The sequence below is a fragment of the Schistocerca nitens genome, chromosome 2 (genome assembly GCF_023898315.1).
Source record: "Schistocerca nitens isolate TAMUIC-IGC-003100 chromosome 2, iqSchNite1.1, whole genome shotgun sequence".
Classification (NCBI taxonomy): domain Eukaryota; kingdom Metazoa; phylum Arthropoda; class Insecta; order Orthoptera; family Acrididae; genus Schistocerca; species Schistocerca nitens.
Window position 1 is genome coordinate 412,017,537 of NC_064615.1, and position 20,557 is coordinate 412,038,093.

Sequence of the window (20,557 nt, forward strand, 5' to 3'; positions counted from 1 at the left end):
TATGGAAGCTATCCCTGCAAGCTGCAAATCATTTGAGTCCAATAAATGTCATTTCGTTTTAAGTGTGGAGTCCAGCATCCACGCATATAAGCTACCACATTGTGTAAATGGACATCGCCCGCAAAAAATTGAAAATCATCTTCCAGTGATCACAGTTGCCGCGAAAAAAACTGTTCAGGAATGCCATTCGAATTGAGATCACTTGAATTGAATTGATGTGATGAGCGATGACGTGACAGACAGTGTGAATACACCTTGACGTGATTGTGCCGTGACATGACGGTACCATGAAGACCAGTATGAATTGACTTTTACATTATATACGATGTTAACTAAAAATATGTGGTCTGTGTGAATTTCGCAGTGCTCTGTACTCATGATGTGAAGCCAACAAGAGATATGAAACTGAAAGAGTTTCAAGAGTGTTCCACACTGATCTATTTTTACTACTTGTAATAGATATGACAACATTATCACAAGTTATTCTTTCAGATGTTTTGTGTACTGATTCTAACACTACAGGATAATGCCCTTTTTATATAATGGAGTTCTGTATATAGCTGGTACAAATAAATGGAAAGTGATTGCAATTCACATGTGGAATGTATCGATAAGTTAATGATGGATTTACTATGCTGAACTATGAGTTTTTAATGTTCGTTTCACCGAGCGAGGTGGCGCAGTGGTTAGACACTGGACTCGCATTCGGGAGGACGACGGTTCAATCCCGCGTCCGGCCATCCTGATTTAGGTTTACCGTGATTTCCCTAAATCACTCCAGGCAAATGCCGGGATGATTCCTCTGAAAAGGCACGGCCGACTTCCTTCCCCATCCTTCCCTAATCCGATGAGACCGATGACCACGCTGTCTGGTCTCCTTCTCCAACCAACCAACCAATGTTCGTTTCTTTGTTGAATATCCTCGCCATTCCTGATGAGTTTTGCCTCGGTTAGGTATCAAAAATTCTATGCAAAAATTATTAGCCTATATAATCGTACGTAACTTATACCTCCTCCCTCCTCTATTTAGATTTCTATCAACTTGTGTCAAGCTTCATGATTTATCTCACTGTATATCATACTCAAAGTAATTTTGATCATGCTGTAAAATATAACCACTAGAAATCTGGCCACAGTGTTTGAAGACGAAGCCTAGCGTTGCGAAATGCTGGCACAAATGGGTAGTATCAATTTCACGTGCATTTTGCAGCCATCGAGCGATTGGCGTTGGACTTTTTTGGCGCCAGTGTTGAATGCCTTAAGAATTGAACTAAATTTTACTTTGAGTTGTCAGTGAGTTGTTTTGTGTTATTAACAATTTATCTTTGAGCAAAATGGCGTCGGGTACGGTGTTTGAATCTGCGTACGTAGGGAACATACTGACTCTGAAAGAAAAAATATCGAAAGATAGTAAAATAATCTCCCAAAAAGATGGGGTGAGTTTCCGCTTACGGTAGCATAAACTTCCGTATTATGTGATACGTAATTGAAGTGTAGTTGGTACTTGTTTTCCTTGACAGGATGGAAGATTGCTGATTCACTGGGCAGCGTTAGGTGGACATGAGTTGATCGTTAATTATCTATTGGAAAACAAATCCCCTGTTGATCCAGCAGATGAGGTAAGCATCAGTTGTATTTAGTTACATTATTTGTTGATGGGATATCTCGAAGTTCTATAGTTATTTGTTATTAATTTCGGTATGCTACATGATGTTTTAAAATTAACGTTATTGCACCGCGGCAAGTCTGTTGTTACTTTTGTGTGGTTTTCCTTAGAAATATCGGAACTTCAACGTGTAGAACAACTTACATATTAAGGACATTTGTAAGTTTTCTGTTGTACTCTGCCATTGTACCGGGCAACGTTACTTACGAGTCTGTCAACTAGTGCAACATTTCTGGAGGAGGTAAGGTGGCACACTTACACTCGGGGGGTGGGGGTGGGGGCGGAAGCTTCCTAGTTAAGACGTACCTCTTGAATGACTTACTCGCCAATAACAGTATTGATCACTGGTGGCAATCAATTGTGTGAGCATTGTTTTAAAAGGCAGGAATATTATATGCATGAGAGGTTTAGAAGATTCTCACATAATCTGTTTGTAGAAAATGCCATCAAAGAATGTAATTTATGACGCGATAGAAAATGGTATTAGCAATAACATGATGATGTAGACAGAAATATGAATACAGTTCTGTACTAGTTTCCTGGGTATTATGTGAAAAATAATATATCTGCTTGAATTTCAGTGTAAAGGCAGAAAATTTGTAAAGTAAAAATGAGAAAATGATGATATATGTTTTATTCTGGGCCATCCTATTTATGGTATTACATGCCATTGTTCTCATCTAAATTACAGTTGACTAGTTTCACATTATTGAAATCATCAATTGCATTAAACCCAAAAAAGTTGGAAAATTTTTATGTGACAATCAGGCCTCTTAAAGAAAATTTTGCCATCTTGTCATTAGAATCACCAATAGTTTCTGGATTTTGGTTCTTTGTTTCTAACATACCAGGCACTTCTGGGAATGAATACCCAGACTTAAGAGTTTTGCAAATGTTTAAAGTTGGTTAAAATGAAACATTTCAAGAAGACCTACTGGACACTACTGAAAACTGTTGGTGGTGTTGATTTGGTACATATTAAGGTGCTTGTTGACATTACAGTGTTGTAGAATCTCTCATTAAATATTTTCCTATTGTGCCATTTTCCGAATTTTTGTCACATTTTAACTGCTGTACACATTTATTTGCAGGGGATGCCTTTAAAGGGACACAAGTTTCTGCTGACAGTATAGGCAACAAAAGTTTCCCCTGTGATTCCTCCCCCACCCCCTTCAGAATTCAAATGTATTGTTTTTCACTGCGTAGAAATCATGATTGAAATGCATGTTTAATTCGTCTTTGAGACATGTTTTTTCTCTAAAGTGATATTTGAAAAATAGTCTAGTCCAAATTTACAACAAAAAAAAACACTATAAATATAACCATTGGTCACCAGTTGATGCAAACAGCACAGTGTAGAAATTAACTACGGCATGTAAGCCAATACAACATTCTTTAATGGGATGGGTTGAACCTACTGGATGTCTGGTTTTTATTTACACACAATGATGCGTTGTTGAACGATGCAATCAGAAATAAAACAGAACATTAAAAATACTTATTTTGCTTCTGTATTATAATAATTATTATTATTATTATGGTAGGATGTGGTAACAGAACAAACCTAATTTCTAGGTTAGTTGCAAGGTGATAGTTTGGTTGTGAATTGCCAAAGCCGACAAATGTTATTTCGTAGGAGTAGGATAAATTTTTGTGGCATGTTTTATGGAACTTCACATGGGGCATTGCTTTATCGAAGACACCTTCGTTTTCTTCTCTTGTACTTCTCTCCTCCCCCTCCCCCCAGTAAACCACCCAACTGCACCTAGCAGCCCTACCGTGTTCCTACCACATTCTCACAAGCAGCACTACACCTTCCACCAACCATACCCTGCTATCAATCCCCCTTCCCACTCTGGCCTTCTTCTTGCACCCAACATGCATAGATTGCTTCTCCCATCAGTCTCATTTGCTGTATGCAGGACTGACTTCAGCGGCAAGAGACAGTGTGTGTGTGTGTGTGTGTGTGTGTGTGTGTGTGTGTGTGTGTGTGTGTTCGACCAAAGTGTCCAATCTCACCCGTTGGCTTTCCCCGTGACGTAAGGCTGTTGTGGCGTGTGACATCATGACAGAGCAGAGTTTAGTTTGTGAGAGTGGCGTGTCTGTAGGTGTCGTTTTGATCTAATCAGTGGTGCTCTCTGGTGGTGTGTTTGTGTGTAGTGTGTTAGGTGATGTTATGGGTTTAGTTTGCGAGTGTGGCCTCTTTATAGATGGCATATTGTTGTGGTCGGTGGTTCTCTTTGGTGGTATGTTTATGGGTAGTATGTGGCGTATGGGGTTCACTTGCGTGGTAGCATTGTGCGTGTATGGTATCAGCAGTGACTGTGCTTTCAGCAGAATATTTTTCAATGAGTTAACGATTTTGGTTTTGTTATGTCGACGTTATTGTAGTTTTTTTCTGTTCATCATGTGTGAATTTTGGTAAATTGCTTTGTTTATGTCTTCGGTAGGTATGGATATGACTGACAGGGTCAACAGTTTTGGTTGTCAGCAATGATGGGGACAGTGTGTTGTCTCTAGTAAAATAGCATCAGCTATTCGGCCTGTTGTGAAGTGTTACATGGGTCCGGCATCTCTGACCAGGGAAAATATGCAGTGTACATGTTGCTGCTGCTCATCAAAGATTTTTCCAAAGCGTGTTTTTCCACCCTCTGAGTTTCGTTTTCTTAAGTGCTGGGAAATTCTACGTCGGCGTATAAAACCATAAACATAAGTTTTACGGTGCCGAGGAAAAGTATACTCACGCATAACACAGGGAAAATGTATTTTCACCTGGGAGAAAGTGTATTTTCAACTGAGAAATCTGGGAATTTTTTTCCTTGTCCATGTAGACACCCTGTAATAAACCATAAACATTCAAAAGACTGATAAGTTTAACAGTGCCAAGGAAAAGTATACTCTCACATAAGATGGGGAAAAATGTATTTTCACCCGGGAGAAAGTGTATTTTCAACCGAGAAATCCGGGAAAAATCCAGGAATTTTTTTTCCTTGTCCATGTATACATCCTGATAATGAGCTCTACCCCACTCCTCTTTTCTGTTCCAATTATGAATGGTTCACAGTAAGAATGATTGTCAGTAAGCTTCCACATGAGGTCAAGTGTCTCCAATTTTACCTTCTTTTCATGAGATATACTGTGAGAGTCAAAAAAGACCACAGCTTTGGAATGTTTTAGAAATTTATTGAGATAGCTTACAGAACGGGTAGACGTGTTATTCTGTAGCAAACCACCTCAAGTTTCACATAAGTAACTATTTGAGATGCGACAAACATCCCTCTAGTAAACAATTTCTTCCCACACTCCTTGCAGTAAATTGGGTTTCACTTGTGCAGTGGCAGCGTAGATTCGATTTTTCAGGTTGGCTAAATTGTTTGGTCCTACCCCCATGAACCATGGACCTTGCCGTTGGTGGGGAGGCTTGCATGCCTCAGCGATACAGATAGTCGTACCGTAGGTGCAACCACAACGGAGGGGTATCTGTTGAGAGGCCAGACAAACATTTGGTTTCTGAAGAGGGGCAGCAGCCTTTTCAGTAGTTGCAGGGGCAACAGTCTGGATGATTGACTGATCTGGCCTTGTAACACTAACCAAAACGGCCTTGCTGTGCTGGTACTGCGAACGGCTGAAAGCAAGGGGAAACTACGGCCGTAATTTTTCCCGAGGGCATGCAGCTTTACTGTATGGATAAATGATGATGGCGTCCTCTTGGGTAAAACATTCCGGAGGTAAAATAGTCCCCCATTCGGATCTCCGGGCGGGGACTACTCGAGAGGATGTCGTTATCAGGAGAAAGAAAACTGGTGTTCTACGGATCGGAGTGTGGAATGTCAGATTCCTTAATCGGGCAGGTAGATTAGAAAAATTAAAAAGGGAAATGGATAGGTTAAAGTTAGATCTAGTGGGAATTAGTGAAGTTCGGTGGCAGGAGGAACAAGACTTTTGGTCAGGTGAATATAGGGTTATAAATACAAAATCAAATAGGGGTAATGCAGGAGTAGGTTTAATAATGAATAAAAAATAGGAGTGCGGGTAAGCTACTACAAACAGCATAGTGAACGCATTATTGTGGCCAAGATAGATACGAAGCCCACACCTACCACAGTAGTAAAGGTTTATATGCCAACTAGCTCTGCAGATGATGAAGAAATTGAAGAAATGTATGATGAAATAAAAGAAATTATTCAGATAGTGAAGGGAGATGAAAATTTAATAGTCATGGGTGACTGGAATTCGTCAGTAGGAAAAGGGAGAGAAGGAAACGTAGTAGCTGAATATGGATTGGGGGTGAGAAATGAAAGAGGAAGCCGCCTGGTAGAATTTTGCACAGAGCACAACCTAATCATAGCTAACACTTGGTTCAAGAATCATAAAACAAGATTGTATACATGGAAGATGCCTGGAGATACTGACAGGTTTCAGATAGATTATATAATGGTAAGACAGAGATTCAGGAACCAGGTTTTAAATTGTAAGACATTTCCGTGGGCAGATGGGGACTCTGACCACAATGTATTGGTTGTGAGTTGTAGATTGAAACTGAAGAAGCTGCAAAAAGGCGGGAATTTAAGGAGATGGGACCTGGATAAACTGAAAGAACCAGAGGTTGCACAGAGTTTCAGGGAGAGCATAAGGGAACAATTGACAGGAATGGGGGAAAGAAAAACAGTAGAAGAAGAATGGGTAGCTTTGAGGGATGAAGTGGTGAAGGCAGCAGAGGAGCAAGTAGGTAAAAAGACGAGGGCTAGTAGAAATCCTTGGGTAACAGAAGAAATATTGAATTTAATTGATGAAAGGGGAAAATATAAAAATGCAGTAAATGAAGCAGGCAAAAAGGAATACAAACGTCTCAAAAATGAGATCGACAGGAAGTGCAAAATGGCTAAGCAGGGATGGCTAGAGGACAAATGTAAGGATGTAGAGGCTTATCTCACTAGGGTTAAGATAGATACTGCCTACAGGAAAATTAAAGAGACCTTTGGAGAAAAGAGAGCCACTTGTATGAATATCAAGAGCTCAGATGGAAACCCAGTTCTAAGCAAAGAAGGGAAAGCAGAGAGGTGGAAGGAGTATATAGAGGGTCTATACAAGGGCAATGTTCTTGAGGACAATATTATGGAAGCGGATGTAGATGAAAATGAAATGGGAGATATGATACAGCGTGAAGAGTTTGACAGAGCACTGAAAGACCTGGGTCGCAACAAAGCTCCAGGAGTAGACAACATTCCATTAGAACTACTGACAGCCTTGGGAGAGCCAGTCCTGACAAAACTCTACCATCTGATGAGCAAGATGTATGAGACAGGCGAAATACCCTCAGACTTCAAGAAGAATATAATAATTCCAATCCCAAAGAAAGCAGGTGTTGACAGATGTGAAAATTACCGAACTATCAGTTTAATAAACCACAGCTGCAAAATACTAACACGAATTCTTTACAGACGAATGGAAAAACTAGTAGAAGCCGACTTCGGGTAAGATCAGTTTGGGTTCCGTAGAAATACTGGAACACTCGAGGGAATACTGACCCTACGACTTATCTTAGAAGCTAGATTAAGGAAAGGCAAACCTACATTCCTAGCATTTGTAGACTTAGAGAAAGCTTTTGACAATGTTGACTGGAATACTCTCTTTCAAATTCTGAAAGTGGCAGGGGTAAAATACAGGGAGCTAAAAGCTATTTACAATTTGTACAGAAACCAGATGGCAGTCATAAGAGTCGAGGGATATCAAAGGGAAGCAGTGGTTGGGAAGGTAGTGAGACAGGGTTGTAGCCTCTTCCCGATGTTGTTCAATCTGTATATTGAGCAAGCAGTAAAGGAAACGAAAGAAAAATTCGGAGTAGGTATTAAAATCCACGGAGAAGAAATAAAAACTTTGAGGTTTGCGGATGACATTTTAATTCTGTCAGAGACAGCAAAGGACTTGGAAGAGCAGTTGAACGGAATGGACAGTTGTCTTGAAAAGAGGGTATAAGATGAACATCAACAAAAGCCAAACGAGGATAATGGAATGTAGTCTTATTAAGTTGGGTGATGCTGAGGGAATTAGATTAGGAAATGAGACACTTAAAGTAGTAAAGGAGTTTTGCTATTTAGGGAGCAAAATAACTGATGATGGTCGAAGTAGAGAGGATATAGAATGTAGACTGGCAATGACAAGGAAAGCATTTCTGAGTGTAGCCATGTATGGAAGTGAAACATGGACGATAAATAGTTTGGACAAGAAGAGAATAGAAGCTTTCGAAATGTGGTGCTACAGAAGAATGCTGAAGATTAGATGGGTAGATCACATAACTAATGAGGAGGTATTGAATAGAATTGGGGAGAAGAGGAGTTTGTGGCATAAGTTGACAAGAAGAAGGGATCGGTTGGTAGGACATGTTCTGAGGCATCAAGGGATCACCAGTTCGGTATTGGAGGGCAGCGTGGAGGGTAAAAATCGTACAGGGAGACCAAGAGATGAATACACTAAGCAGATTCAGAAGGATGTAGGTTGCAGTAGGTACTGGGAGATGAAGAAGCTTGCACAGGATAGAGTAGAATGGAGAGCTGCATCAAACCAGTCTCAGGACTGAAGACAACAACAACAACAAAGTTGTTTGGTGTCCTGTGAACATACACACAGTCTTTAATGAAACCCCAGAGAGGAAATCCGCTTGTGTCATGTTTGGGGAGCGAGATGGCCATGCAATTGGCCCTTCACAGCCAATACACTGACCTTTACGCTGAACAGTTGTTGTAGAATTTGTTTCATGAAACCTAACCACACATCTAGCACACTCTGCCCCAGTGAAAGTAGCACAATTTAACTGTGCACCACACTCATGCTCCAGGTGGCAGAACGGGCTACTGACGCGCTACATGAATCAAAGTTGATGTTGTATGCTACAAAATGACATATCCTCTGATTCTGTAAGTTATCACAATAAGTTTTCACATCATTCCAAAGCAGTAAAGTCCTTTTCGACTCAACCTGTACTTAGGATAAAGCTGTATATTGGTTGACTCTTGGAACTTTGACAGTAAACAACACCATGATGCCTCTCATGCAGCACCTGCCATTGGATTTGGCTGAGCATCTGTGTGATGCTTTCACATTTTCTAAATGAACTTGTAATGAAACACTCTTGTGTTCTTTGGATCTTCCCTGTTTCCTCTATCAATCTTATCTGGTACTGATCCCAGACTAATGAGCAATATTGAAGTATTGGTCAGACAAGACTTTTTAAAGCTACTTCGTATGTGAGTGGCTAATGTGGATTGTTTCAACAAATTTGTCTGGTATCCGCCTTACTTGCAAGTAGTTTGTTTGGTCGTTTCACATTAAATCTCTCCATACTCATTTTCCTTGATTGCATTTTATATAGTGAAAATTAATGAACCAATAACACTCCCTTGGGGTGTATCTGAAATTACTTTGCGTCTGTTGATTTATCTCTATTGAATATTACACACTGTGTTTGCTAGGAGCTCTTCTCTTCTATTGCACAGCTTGTCTGATAGTACATATTCTCATATTTTGTTCACAACGTGGCAGTGGGGAACTATCAAATGTGTTCTGGATGTCAAGCAACACAGCATCAGTGTGGGTGCCAGTACTTACTGCTTTGGGATCTCGTGGATGAACAGAGCGGGATGGCTTACACGCAATTGGAACCCATGTTGATTGCTACAGAGGAGATTTTTTGTCTCCAGAATTGCCACGTGGAAACATAAAACATGCTCCAGAATTCTACAAATGACCAAACTCAGAAACTTATACCTATAGTTTTGTGCATGTGTTCAACTAACCGTCTTGAAAACAGGAATGACCTGCACTCTTTTTTCCAATCACTAGGAACACTTCACACATCCAATGACGTACAGTACGCTGCTTCTAGAAGGGGAGCAATTTTCTTTCAAATACTGTTTATAGAATGTTATTGGTATCCCATGAACTAGAGTACTTTTTCCTTTGTTTAGTGATTTCAGTTGTTTTTTCTATACTGTGGTCACTTATTTCAGTATCCTCAGGTGAATTCACAATTGCAGATAATGGCTACCATCAGCTGTAGAATGGAATGACAATGAAAATTTGTGCCGGTCCGGGAATTGAACCCGGATTTCCTGCTTATCGTGAGCGGTCACCTTACCATTTGGCTATCCGTGCATGACTCACGGCCAAACCCAAACTTCAATATGTTGTCAACCATGATGTTGTATGCTACAAAATGACACATCCTCTGATTCTGTAAGTTATCGCAATAAATTTTCACATGATCCCAAAGCCAGAAGTTTCATATCAGTGCACACTCTGCTGCAGATTGAAAATTTCATTCTGGAAGCATCCCCCATGTGTCTGCAACATCCTTTCTTCCGGAAGAGCTTCTTGGAAGTTTGGAAGGTAGGAGACAAGGTACACTGGCAGAATTAAAGCTGTGAGGACGGGTCATGAGTCGTGCTTGGGTATCTCAGATGGTAGAGCACTTGCGTGGTTCGGTACACAGTTTTAATCTTCCAGGAAGTTTCATATAGCCCTCTGTGTGTTTATAGCTTATAGCTTTTAAGTTTATCAAGCACAGCTGCCTGTCAGCCTGGTGTTGGCCAGACCTCTGGTACAGGTTTTTTCTTTCTTTCTTATTTTCCATTTACCTTCCATGTTATTGTAGAAGGGTTCATAGATTTTCCAAAGTACCTTTCTTTCTAATGCACATGTTGAATCTTCTGTTGTTGCTGATGTCGCCCAAGTTTCACAACTCTAAAAGTACTGGCCTCACCAGTGTCGCGTACAGACGGACTTTGATCTTCTGAGATATCAGACGAGATTTAAAAGGATTGTTCAGACTAAAGAACATGCGATTAGCACATGTTATGCGTTGATGTACTTCTTTCGTCACGTCTCTTTTGTTGGTTAATATTGAACCCAGGTACTTGTTGACCTCTTCAACTCGTTCAAAGTATGCCCGTCTACAACAAAGGAAGGAGGGAGAACTCAACAATGTGATACTCAAAGATATTTAGTTTTGTCCTCGTTCAATTCCAACTCAATTTCCTTTCCATTTTGGAGGAATCGGGAAGTATCAGCACACATTTGCTCTAGAGTGTCGCCAAGGATCACAACATCTGCAAATTCCAGAATTGTGTCTGCTCCCCCCATCTCCATTTCCCTGGTTCAGAAATTGTAACAGCTTACTTTTTTCCAAGGCCAAGTTGATAATATTGGCGCCAATGGATCTCCTTGTCTCAGTCCGTTTTGTATAGTGAAAGGTGGTGACAGTTGGTTGCCAAAATGTACTTTAGAAGTTGACTGGGAGTAGCAAGCTGCAATTAGATGAATGTATTTTGATGGGATGCCAAGTTCCTCTAATGTTTCCCATAATGTGACACGGTCAGTGCTGCCATAAGCTTGTCGAAAATCGATGAAGATGAGGTGTAGTTCCTGATTGAACTCATAGAATTTTTCTATCAGCTGCCTCAAAGTAAATATGTGGTCAGTGGTAGACCGTCCGGGGATGAACCCACATTGATATGTGCCTGCAATTCCTTCAGCCAGTGGTTTCATTCGGTTTAGCAGCAGAGTTGTAAAGACTTTGTATCCAATTTCAAGAAGTGAAATTCATCGGTAGTTGGATACTTCGGTAGCATCACCTGTCTTGTAGATGGGACCTATAATTGTTCCCTTCCATTCTTCAGGAATTATTTCTGTTGTCCAGACGGTGGATATTAATTGTTTCAATGCATCCGTCAGTGGTTGTCCTCCCAAGTGAAGCATGTCAGCTGTGGTACAACTACCTCCTGGGGCCTTGTTGTTGAGTAGTTTTAGGGCAACACTGATTTCTTCCTCTGATGGTTCAGGGACTTCTACTCTATCAAAATGGGCTCCCGTCTGGGTTGTCACAGTCAGTGGAACGTCCCGATTCAATAGGTTCTCAAAATGTTGTTTAAATAGGTTTTCTTGCTCTTCTGGCAGTACCACTTCACCAGTCTTATCTGTTAGAATCAATGTATGTTGTCGGTAGACACATCTGGCAAATCTTGAGGCCAGGAAAAATGAGCATGATGACTTTGCTTCTTGTACTACTTCAAACAGTCTTTTATGGTGTTCTCGTTTCTTCTTTCTCATGAATATGTCCGTGTTATGACACGCTTCACAGTAGGCTACCCTTGCTTCTTCTGATAGTTTTTCTAACTACTGAATCCTCTTCACTGTTCTCATCCCAAGAGATTCTCCATCGAATGGATGGCAAGCAAGTCTCTTCCTGCACTCTGTAACACTGCATTTCTCAACACCCACCTGTGTCTTCCACGTTGGTAGCGTTCTCCGATATTGCGAGGTTTTCTGCAATTTTATCTTGATAGCGTTGTCTCACTTCTACATCTTCCAACTTATCCTTGTCAAAGTGGGCCATCTTTTCACGATTTCTTTGCCACTTGATAGATACTTTCAGGTATAGTTTGACTACCACCAGGAAATGATCGGAATTCATATCTGCCCCACAGAAGGATCACACTAAATCTACATTTATACTCCGAAAGCCACCCAAAGGTGTGTGGCGGAGGGCATTTTACGTGCCACTGTCATTACCTCCCTTTTCTGTTCCAGTCGCATATGGTTTGCGGGAAGAACGACTGTCTGAAAGCCTCCGTGCGTGCTCGAATCTCTCTGATTTTACATTCGTGATCTCCTCGGAAGGTATAAGTAGGGGGAAGCAATATATTCGATACCTCATCCAGAAACGCACCCTCTCGAAACCTGGCGAGCAACCTACACCGCGATGCACAGCGCCTCTCTTGCAGAGTCTGCCACTTGAGTTTGCTGAACATCTCCGTAACGCTATCACGGTTACCAAATAACCCTGTGACGAAACGCGCTGCTCTTCTTTGGATCTTCTCTATCTCCTCCGTCAACCCGATCTGGTACGGGTCCCACACTGATGAGCAATACTCAAGTATAGGTCGAACGAGTGTTTTGTAAGCCACCTCCTTTGTTGATGGACTACATTTTCTAAGGACTTTAATGAATCTCAACCTGGTACCCGCCTTACCAACAATTAATCTTATATGATCATTCCACTTCAAATCGTTCCGCACGCATACTCCCAGATATTTTACAGAAGTAACTGCTACCAGTGTTTGTTCTGCTATCATATAATCATACAATAAAGGATCCTTCTTTCTATGTATTCGCAATACATTACATTTGTCTGTGTTAAGGGTCAGTTGCCACTCCCTACACCAAGTGCCTATCCGCTGCAGATCTTCCTGCATTTCGCTACAATTTTCTAATGATGCAACTTCTCTGTATACTACAGCATCATCCGCGAAAAGCCGCATGGTGTCCTCGGTCAACAAGGACATGGTCAATCTGATTCACCATACATCCGTCTGGGGATATCCAGGTAACCTTATGTACTACTTTGCGGGGAAAGTATGTGCTTCTAATGGTTATTCTCCTTGTCTCGGCGATGTCTATTAGTTTGATACCCTTCTACGCATTTACAATTATGTTTATCATTTGCTCATTTCTCTAACTGGCCAAAATACTGCTGACGATTGCAATACCTGTTATGCTGTTGTTACAAATGAGGCTATCCTCTTTCACATATGATTTAATAAAATGCTCTACTCTCTCCATCCCAGTCTTTAGGGCATGTTTATTTGGTTCCTAATTATAAACTGTTCTATGTACTCTTGATAATGTGGCACGCGCCACTGTCACTTGTTATTTTGTTAACCTTAGTAATGCTTCTGAGTTTCTGTCTATGGCATCTATACGTTCTTTTTGCGGTATGTAGCATCTGTTTCATCCAGTGTGCCAAAAACTATTTTACTTACTTGGCCTATAAAGTTAACGACTCCCCTTTTTCTTTGTGTGTCATGCATCGTCAGCTGCTGTACTAGTTACTGCAGGTCTGTAATTTTTTCGGCATGGACCTGTTGGTCTAATACCCGACACTCCATTACTCTTACATTCAGTTGCTGTAACGTACCTCTGCACCTTTATACTGCTGCCTTACTGTGTCATTCAGCCTTTCGAAAACACACTATAACAGAGTACAGGTTTATATATGTCACTGTTCTCCATGTGATAATGTATATCTTAATTTGTCCTACATTGTCATAATATAAACCTGAAGATGTTGGAAACTGCATAGCTTGAAAGTCATTCGGCGAATATGCTGATGTAGTTTGTGTAGTTGTTACTACTATTATGAGGAGTTGAAATATTTTCCACCTGAGTGCCATACCTGAAAGTTAAAAGAAATGTTTCAGCCTATTGGCAAGTCCCTTTGTTTCCTTATTTCTTTTAATTCTTATTATGTTAGGGTTGTCAATGTTCAATACTTCGAATGGACCTATCCATTGTAAATATAATTTTTTGGATCTGCCACATGTTACTGATTCATCATATGGCAACACCCTGTCTCCTGCTTTGAACTGTTGTGTTTTGGTTCTTATCGTACTGTTCCTTACCGGTTTTCGTATGTGTTACTGCTGACTCCCTTGCTGTTTGGTGGGCGTCCTGCATTTTTACTTGTAGCCTATTGACATATGATTCATAATCGTAATTTACCTGCACTGACTCTTATTGCAGTACTCTTGATATATTTGCTTTTCGTCCAAGCAGCAGTTAGAATGGTGTGTACCCTGTGCTGCTGTGTGGTGTAGTTATGAACACAAATATTACATATGGTACCCACTTGTGCCATGAACTTTGATCATTGTTACAAAGTGTCTTAGGTATTCAGCAAGTGTTTGATGGCTTCTTCCAAGACACCATTAGATCTGGGTGATAAGCTGTAGTAGTTTGTACATGATTTAACCTTTAACAAATTACACACTTGTCTGAAAAATCATGTAAGAAATTCAAACCATGGTCTGTTAGCAGCACCGATGGGATTCCTTATCGTAGGTAATATTTCATGCCTTTCAATCGGAACTGAGCGTAAACTTACTTAAATCATCCTGAAATATTAACATGCGCCTTTTACCTGTACTTGATGTGTCTCCTGGATATACAATGCCCACTGAACATTTTTCAAACACAGTCTCAGCTGTGTATGTAATTTGTAAGGGTAGGTTTGCATGTGCTTATTTATTTGACAGGACAGACACTTCCGTATGTAATCCTTACTGTTGTGCTTCTTTCTGCGCCTCTGCTTGTAAACCTTAATTCTTTCTAATGTCCTATGCATTCCTTGATGATGCCTTTCCAAAGGAATATCGTACATCTCTCTTAATATATTCTCCTTCGTTTGGATACAAATTTCTTCTTCACCATCGCTTTCACTTTCTATTCTGGCGCTACTTACACTTTGGGGACATTCATAGGCTCACTGTTTCCATTTGCTTCTGTAGCACGTTTTTCTCTGTCTCTACCTTCCGTTTCACATCTACGTTTTCATACTCTAAAGGCTTTGTTTTGGTTGGAGCATCTGCAGTACTGTTTAGCCTTCCTGGTTTGTATATTACTTCGTAATCATATTGTTCGAGCTTCAGTCTCCATTTCAGGAGTCGTGAAGTCAGATCCTTTTCACTGAAGATCCATGTCATTGGCTTATGGTCTGGTTACTACTGTAAACCTTCGTCCATATATGTACAGTCGGAACTGTTTCACAGCATGTAGAATAGCCAACAATTCTTTTTCAGTGGTGCTATAATTTAGTTCTGGTTTGTTTAATGCTCTGGAATCGAATGTTAAGGGCAAGTCTTCACCAAATTTCTGTCTTTGTTCTTTCAGTTCTTCAAAAACAGTATTTTACCTTTCACTCCAGTTATACTCAACTCCTTTCTTTAATAACTCATGTGGAGGCTTTGCAATTTTGTGGAAGTGTTCTATGAACTGATGATGGTAGTATCCAGCTAATCCTAAGAACCCTTTCAGTTCTTTCATTGTTCTTGGCTGTAGGAAGAACTTTACCTTCTCCACCTTTGCCATGCCCAGTGAGATTCGCTTGTCCACAGTACAATGACCTAGAAAGATCACTTCTTTCCTTAGGAACTCTTACTTCTCCAGCTGCAACTTCAAGTAATATTCTTGTAATCTATCAAAGATTTCGCGGCTCTTCTCATTATGCTCCTGTAGGTTTCTTCTGTAGCACACTATACCGTTTAAATAGACAAAACATTTTACTCCTTGCAGCCCTGCCAAAACTGTGTGCATCAGTCACTGGAAACGCACTGGGGCTCCTTTCAGTCCCAGTGGCATTCTCTTATATCCGTAAATTCTGATAATTTGAACTGAATACAGTTTCCTGTCTGTCCTTTTCATCCATCAATATTTGATGGTATCCACTTGCAAGATCAAGCATCGAGAAGTACTTTTCTCCCTCTAGTAGATCCAAGCTGTCTGTGATATTTGGTAGCAGAAATGCATCGCCGACTGTAATATCATTTAAGCCCGCTGTTCGATATGATTCTCTGCTTCTATTAGCCACTGGCATGAATGAGGAGTAATAGTGTGTTCCAGGTTCTCTTGCTTTCAACAGTTGTGTGATCTTTCAGCATATGATCAATTTGCTCTTTTTAAAACTTCTTTTTGCACTTTAGGGATATGGCACAGTTTAGCATTTATACCATACTTGCATGTTTCGTATCTATCAGTATTCTGTGCTGTATTGCGGTTGAGTCACCTGGTAGGTGGAATACATCTCCATACTCGGTACACACCTCCACTAATGCACTCCTTTCTTCTGCATTTAAATGATCATTTCCCAACTGTTTCCACAAAACACTAGTGCAACTTTTCGTTTTGTCTGTGACTTCCTTACTGCTTTTTATTTCTTTTGCTCTTACTGGTGGATATGATTCCTCTGTCAGCAGCCTGACAGTCTTCAGCTGAACATTTGTCTTTGGATAAATTCAATGCGTCTGCCATTTCAAACACTCACTAACAATTCAGATAGGTGCACCCTACGTGTTCAATCTCCTGTCTTGGAATAACCAATTCCCTTTCGTTTTCTCATGGTACCTTGCCTTCCACTCTCTGATACATTACATTTTCTTTTCAGGGAAGCCATTTCCCTGTTGGATTCTTGATCTGCTTCAAACCCATTATGTTTCGGTTCCTCCTCTACTATCAAGAGTATGTGTAACCTTTGTACTCTTAAGACCTCCGTCCGCATTGTCTAACGTAACTTTATGCTCTGTTACGAAGTCTCGACCTATTAGTCCGTCATATGGAATATCTAAACTTGATACGTATATGTGAAACTTACATCCAACTTTCCTGGCACCTGCTACACTTAGGTGTATTTTCACCACACCTATTGTGCTCACACCTTCACTGGCAACACCCTTCAGCAGAAGCCTTTCTGCTTCATTTAATTGGAGTGTTCGCAGGTATACTATTTTTTATCAGGAGAGAGAACTGTGCTCCCATGTCTGTTAACAATTTTAATTCTTTTCATAATTCTACACAATATAATGTTAAAACATTGTTTTCCATAGGACATGCTATCACCCTGATTATAAGTGTATTTAGTGTGAAAACACCTGACTGTGCGGCCTTGCTGCCCTTTAGTTTCCTTGTACCAATTTGCCTATTGTACTCAATATTGGCACCCGGCCTTTTCTCCAGGCATGCCAGGGTCTTTTTTGACAATCCTTAGTGTAATGGCCTTGCGCTTACAGTTCAAACACGCTATGTCTTTTACACTCAGGCACGTTACGCCACAATTACCCGGTAGATTACATTGCGGGCATCTCCATTCCCTTAGTCCTCCATCAGTTGCTCTGTGATTACCCCAGAATTCCCTGACATCTGTTAACGTCATTTTCTACAATCTTGTCCCTCATTTACTGTCGGCATTGGTGTGACCCGGCATGTCACATACATAACAAAAATTTGTAAACTCTTTGCCCATCATGACTTGGACCCTGCCCTCTTGTTTACTCTTTCTGCGCTTACTTGCAATGTGTCCTCTCAAGCCACACATGAAGCATTTCAAATTTTGAATTTCCTTTGGTCTTTTCATCATGTCCATTCTGTAATTAAATTTTATCCTTGGGGCTATTCCCAGCTCTTATTGATATATTGCACTTTCTGCCTGCAGGGCTAACTCTACTGCTGTTGCTAGTCCGGTCTTGTCTCCTTGGTTTCTTACTATTGGTTGAATCCTATTTTTAGTTAGACCCTGAAGAGAGCAAGCTCTTCCCAACGAGTACACAAACTCTATGGTTCCCTTTTACATTGTCTTGACTTGAAACCCGACTTACAGCTTCCCTGAAATCTCTTTACATTTTGTCGATTCTACTTTTCCACAAAGAAATCTGCTCGCCTTGCCCTTGCCTTGCGTGAAATATCTTAGAAGCATAGTAATTTATCATCCTTTTTACTTGAGTAATTTCCTTCCAGAACATGCTTTACTTCCTCCCATGTGCCCATTCTTTCAAACACTTGCAGTCTCAACCTTTCCTCATCAGTTATTTTTGCTTTATCGAAATTCAGTAGGATTTCATGTTCCCCTGGCTTGACCAACTCAAAAACAGTGTCTACATTTTCTGTGAATTTGCTAAGATCTTGTTTATTCACCTCGAATACTTAGAAATAACGCATAGAGCCTCTTTAACTGACGTCCCACCAGCACTGGTAGAGGAATATGCTTCACTACCTGGAGCCATCATACTGAACTTAACTATTGTAACACTTTAAAATTACAATTTAAGAATAGAAATACAATGCACTCTTATGTTCTAAATCAAATGGACCAGTTATGTAGCATTTTTATTGTGGTGCATAATTGTGCTGCTCTGTGTTGCCTGCTGCGCATGTGCTGCCCTTGTGCCTGTGATCTGCAATGCATCGGCTGCTACCTGCTTGGCTGACGCGTAATAGGTGACTGGGTAAAGTGTAATTCCCAACCATGGGTCGACAGGTGGGGTTGGCAAGCACTCCCTGGTACAGGCCAGCCCCAGGGAGGGATGACTGCCTGAGCTGCTACCTTCTCAGATTGCTGATTGGTCCCTCTGTCAGGTGTTCGTGAGGTATGAACAATCACCTAAGATGGGTGAGGCCTCCTCGGCGGTGGTGGTGGTGGGGGGGGGGGAGGTCCCACGTCTCCAGTTGGAAGGAGCGCACCATCAGAGATGCTGGCAGTCATGGGGGATTTTCTCGCAATGAGCCAATTATCATCTTCGCAGTCCACATCTACAAAAAGTAAACCCCCCCCCCCCCCCCCTGCGGGTCTGGGGGTTAGAATAGGCCCTAGGTATTCCTGCCTGTCGTAAGAGGCGACTAAAAGGAGTTTCAACCGTTTCGGCCTTCCATGTGATGGTCCCCCTTGGGGTTTGACCTCCATTTTTCAAAATTCTACAGAAGTACGAGCCTTTTGGGGAAGGACGCCTTACGTGGTGTACCACTGGTCCTCAGTGCACTAAGACCTTGGCACTCAGCATTGTAACGGCGTTGTAACCACACCCACAATTCCTCAAATTGGGCCTAAACGCCTGATGGGTTGCATAAGTTACGCCCATAGTGCGTTCCCATCTGCACCTAAGATCCTGATGGACTTTCCATGGCACCCGAAATCCAGCACGGTAGCCAGCCCGTTGTGGTGGGGTCGTCATGTACCCTCTAGGTTGTAGCCCCCTGACAACACAGGGATCGTACTCCCGATACCTGAGCTGTACCCTCCCCACGTCAGCCAAGGAGTAGATGCCTGTCTCCTTGGGGTATCAGGACTCCCGGCAATGGTCATCCTGCCAGGTGGCCCTTGCTGAGGCTGGGTGGCGCCTGTGGGGAGAGCCCCTGGTCGGAGTGGGTGGTATCGGGGCGGACGTTTCGCAGATGAAACGTCAACATGTATCAGGCCGCTCTGCGGCCGAGTCTTTTAAAAAGAAAGGTACTGTCTCTGGCTCTGGTTCTCCTGCCCTTTCCCCCTTGGCCACTCCCTGGGAGGAAGGAAGGGCCCGCCGGCTTGGGGCGAAGTACTTCCCCCGCTATTTAGTCTGTTCTCGGACCGATGGGGGGACATTCGCCACCTCCAAGCCCATGTTACTTGTCCAGCACATCGAGGACATCTTTGGGGAAATCGAGGCTCTCAGTAAAATGCGTTCGGGGTCCTTTCTTATAAAGACCACCTCCGCCACACAGTCGGCGGCGCTCCAGGCATGCGACCGACTAGGGGACATCCCAGTGTCCATTGTCCCACATCTGGCACTGAATAGGACGCAGGGGGTTATTTTTACATCCCGCTGCAATCTGATGAGGAGCTCAAGGCCAACCTGGAGTGCCGAGGCGTGTATTTCGTCCGGCGAGTCCAGCGCGGCCCCAAAGACCGTCGCGTCGACAACGGGGCCATTATCCTCGCCTTCGAGGGGGACGTTCTCCCGGAGAAGGTAAAGGTGATGTGCTACCGGTGCGACGTGCGACCTTACATCCCGCCTCCTATGCGCTGCTTTCGTTGTTTGCGCTTTGGGCACATGTCGTCACGGTGTGAGGCTGAGCCCCTTTGTGGTGATTGTGGACGTCCTCTTCGTGAGGAACATACATGCACCCCACCACCTCGGTGCGTCAATTGTCCTGGCATCCACTCGCCTAGATCTTTAGACTGCCCCGCGTATCAGAAGGAGAAGAAGATTCAAGAATTAAAATCTTTGGATCGTCTCTCTTATTCTGAGGCCAGGAAGAAATATGACCGCCTCCATCCCGTGACGTTGACAACTTTGTTTGCCTCAGTCGTGTCCACTCCTTCCACAGTATCCTCACCCCTATCCTGTCCCCCCTCCACCTCCTCACCCCATCTGAGGTCTATGCCTCCACATCCCAAATCCCTCCCTTCCAAATCCTCCTCCCTCGCGGCCACTGCCCCCTCTGCACCAGGGGCCACCCTTCCTCCTCCTCCTCCCCCTCCGCCGCCTGAGAAGCGATCCTCTTCTCAGGCGTCCATCGGGGAAACGATCCGGACCC

General features: G+C 42.2%; 1 protein-coding gene across 1 annotated transcript in view; it reads left to right on the plus strand.

Moving 5' to 3' along the window:
* The first annotated feature begins 1,329 nt into the window (after positions 1–1,329).
* Positions 1,330–20,557, plus strand: part of LOC126236273 (26S proteasome non-ATPase regulatory subunit 10-like) — an 87,495-nt gene continuing 68,267 nt past the window's right edge. The window contains exons 1-2 of the mRNA XM_049945432.1: positions 1,330–1,436; positions 1,521–1,619. Coding sequence (XP_049801389.1) covers positions 1,335–1,436; positions 1,521–1,619 — 201 coding nt within the window. The 5' untranslated portion in view covers positions 1,330–1,334. The remainder of the gene's footprint in view (positions 1,437–1,520; positions 1,620–20,557) is intronic.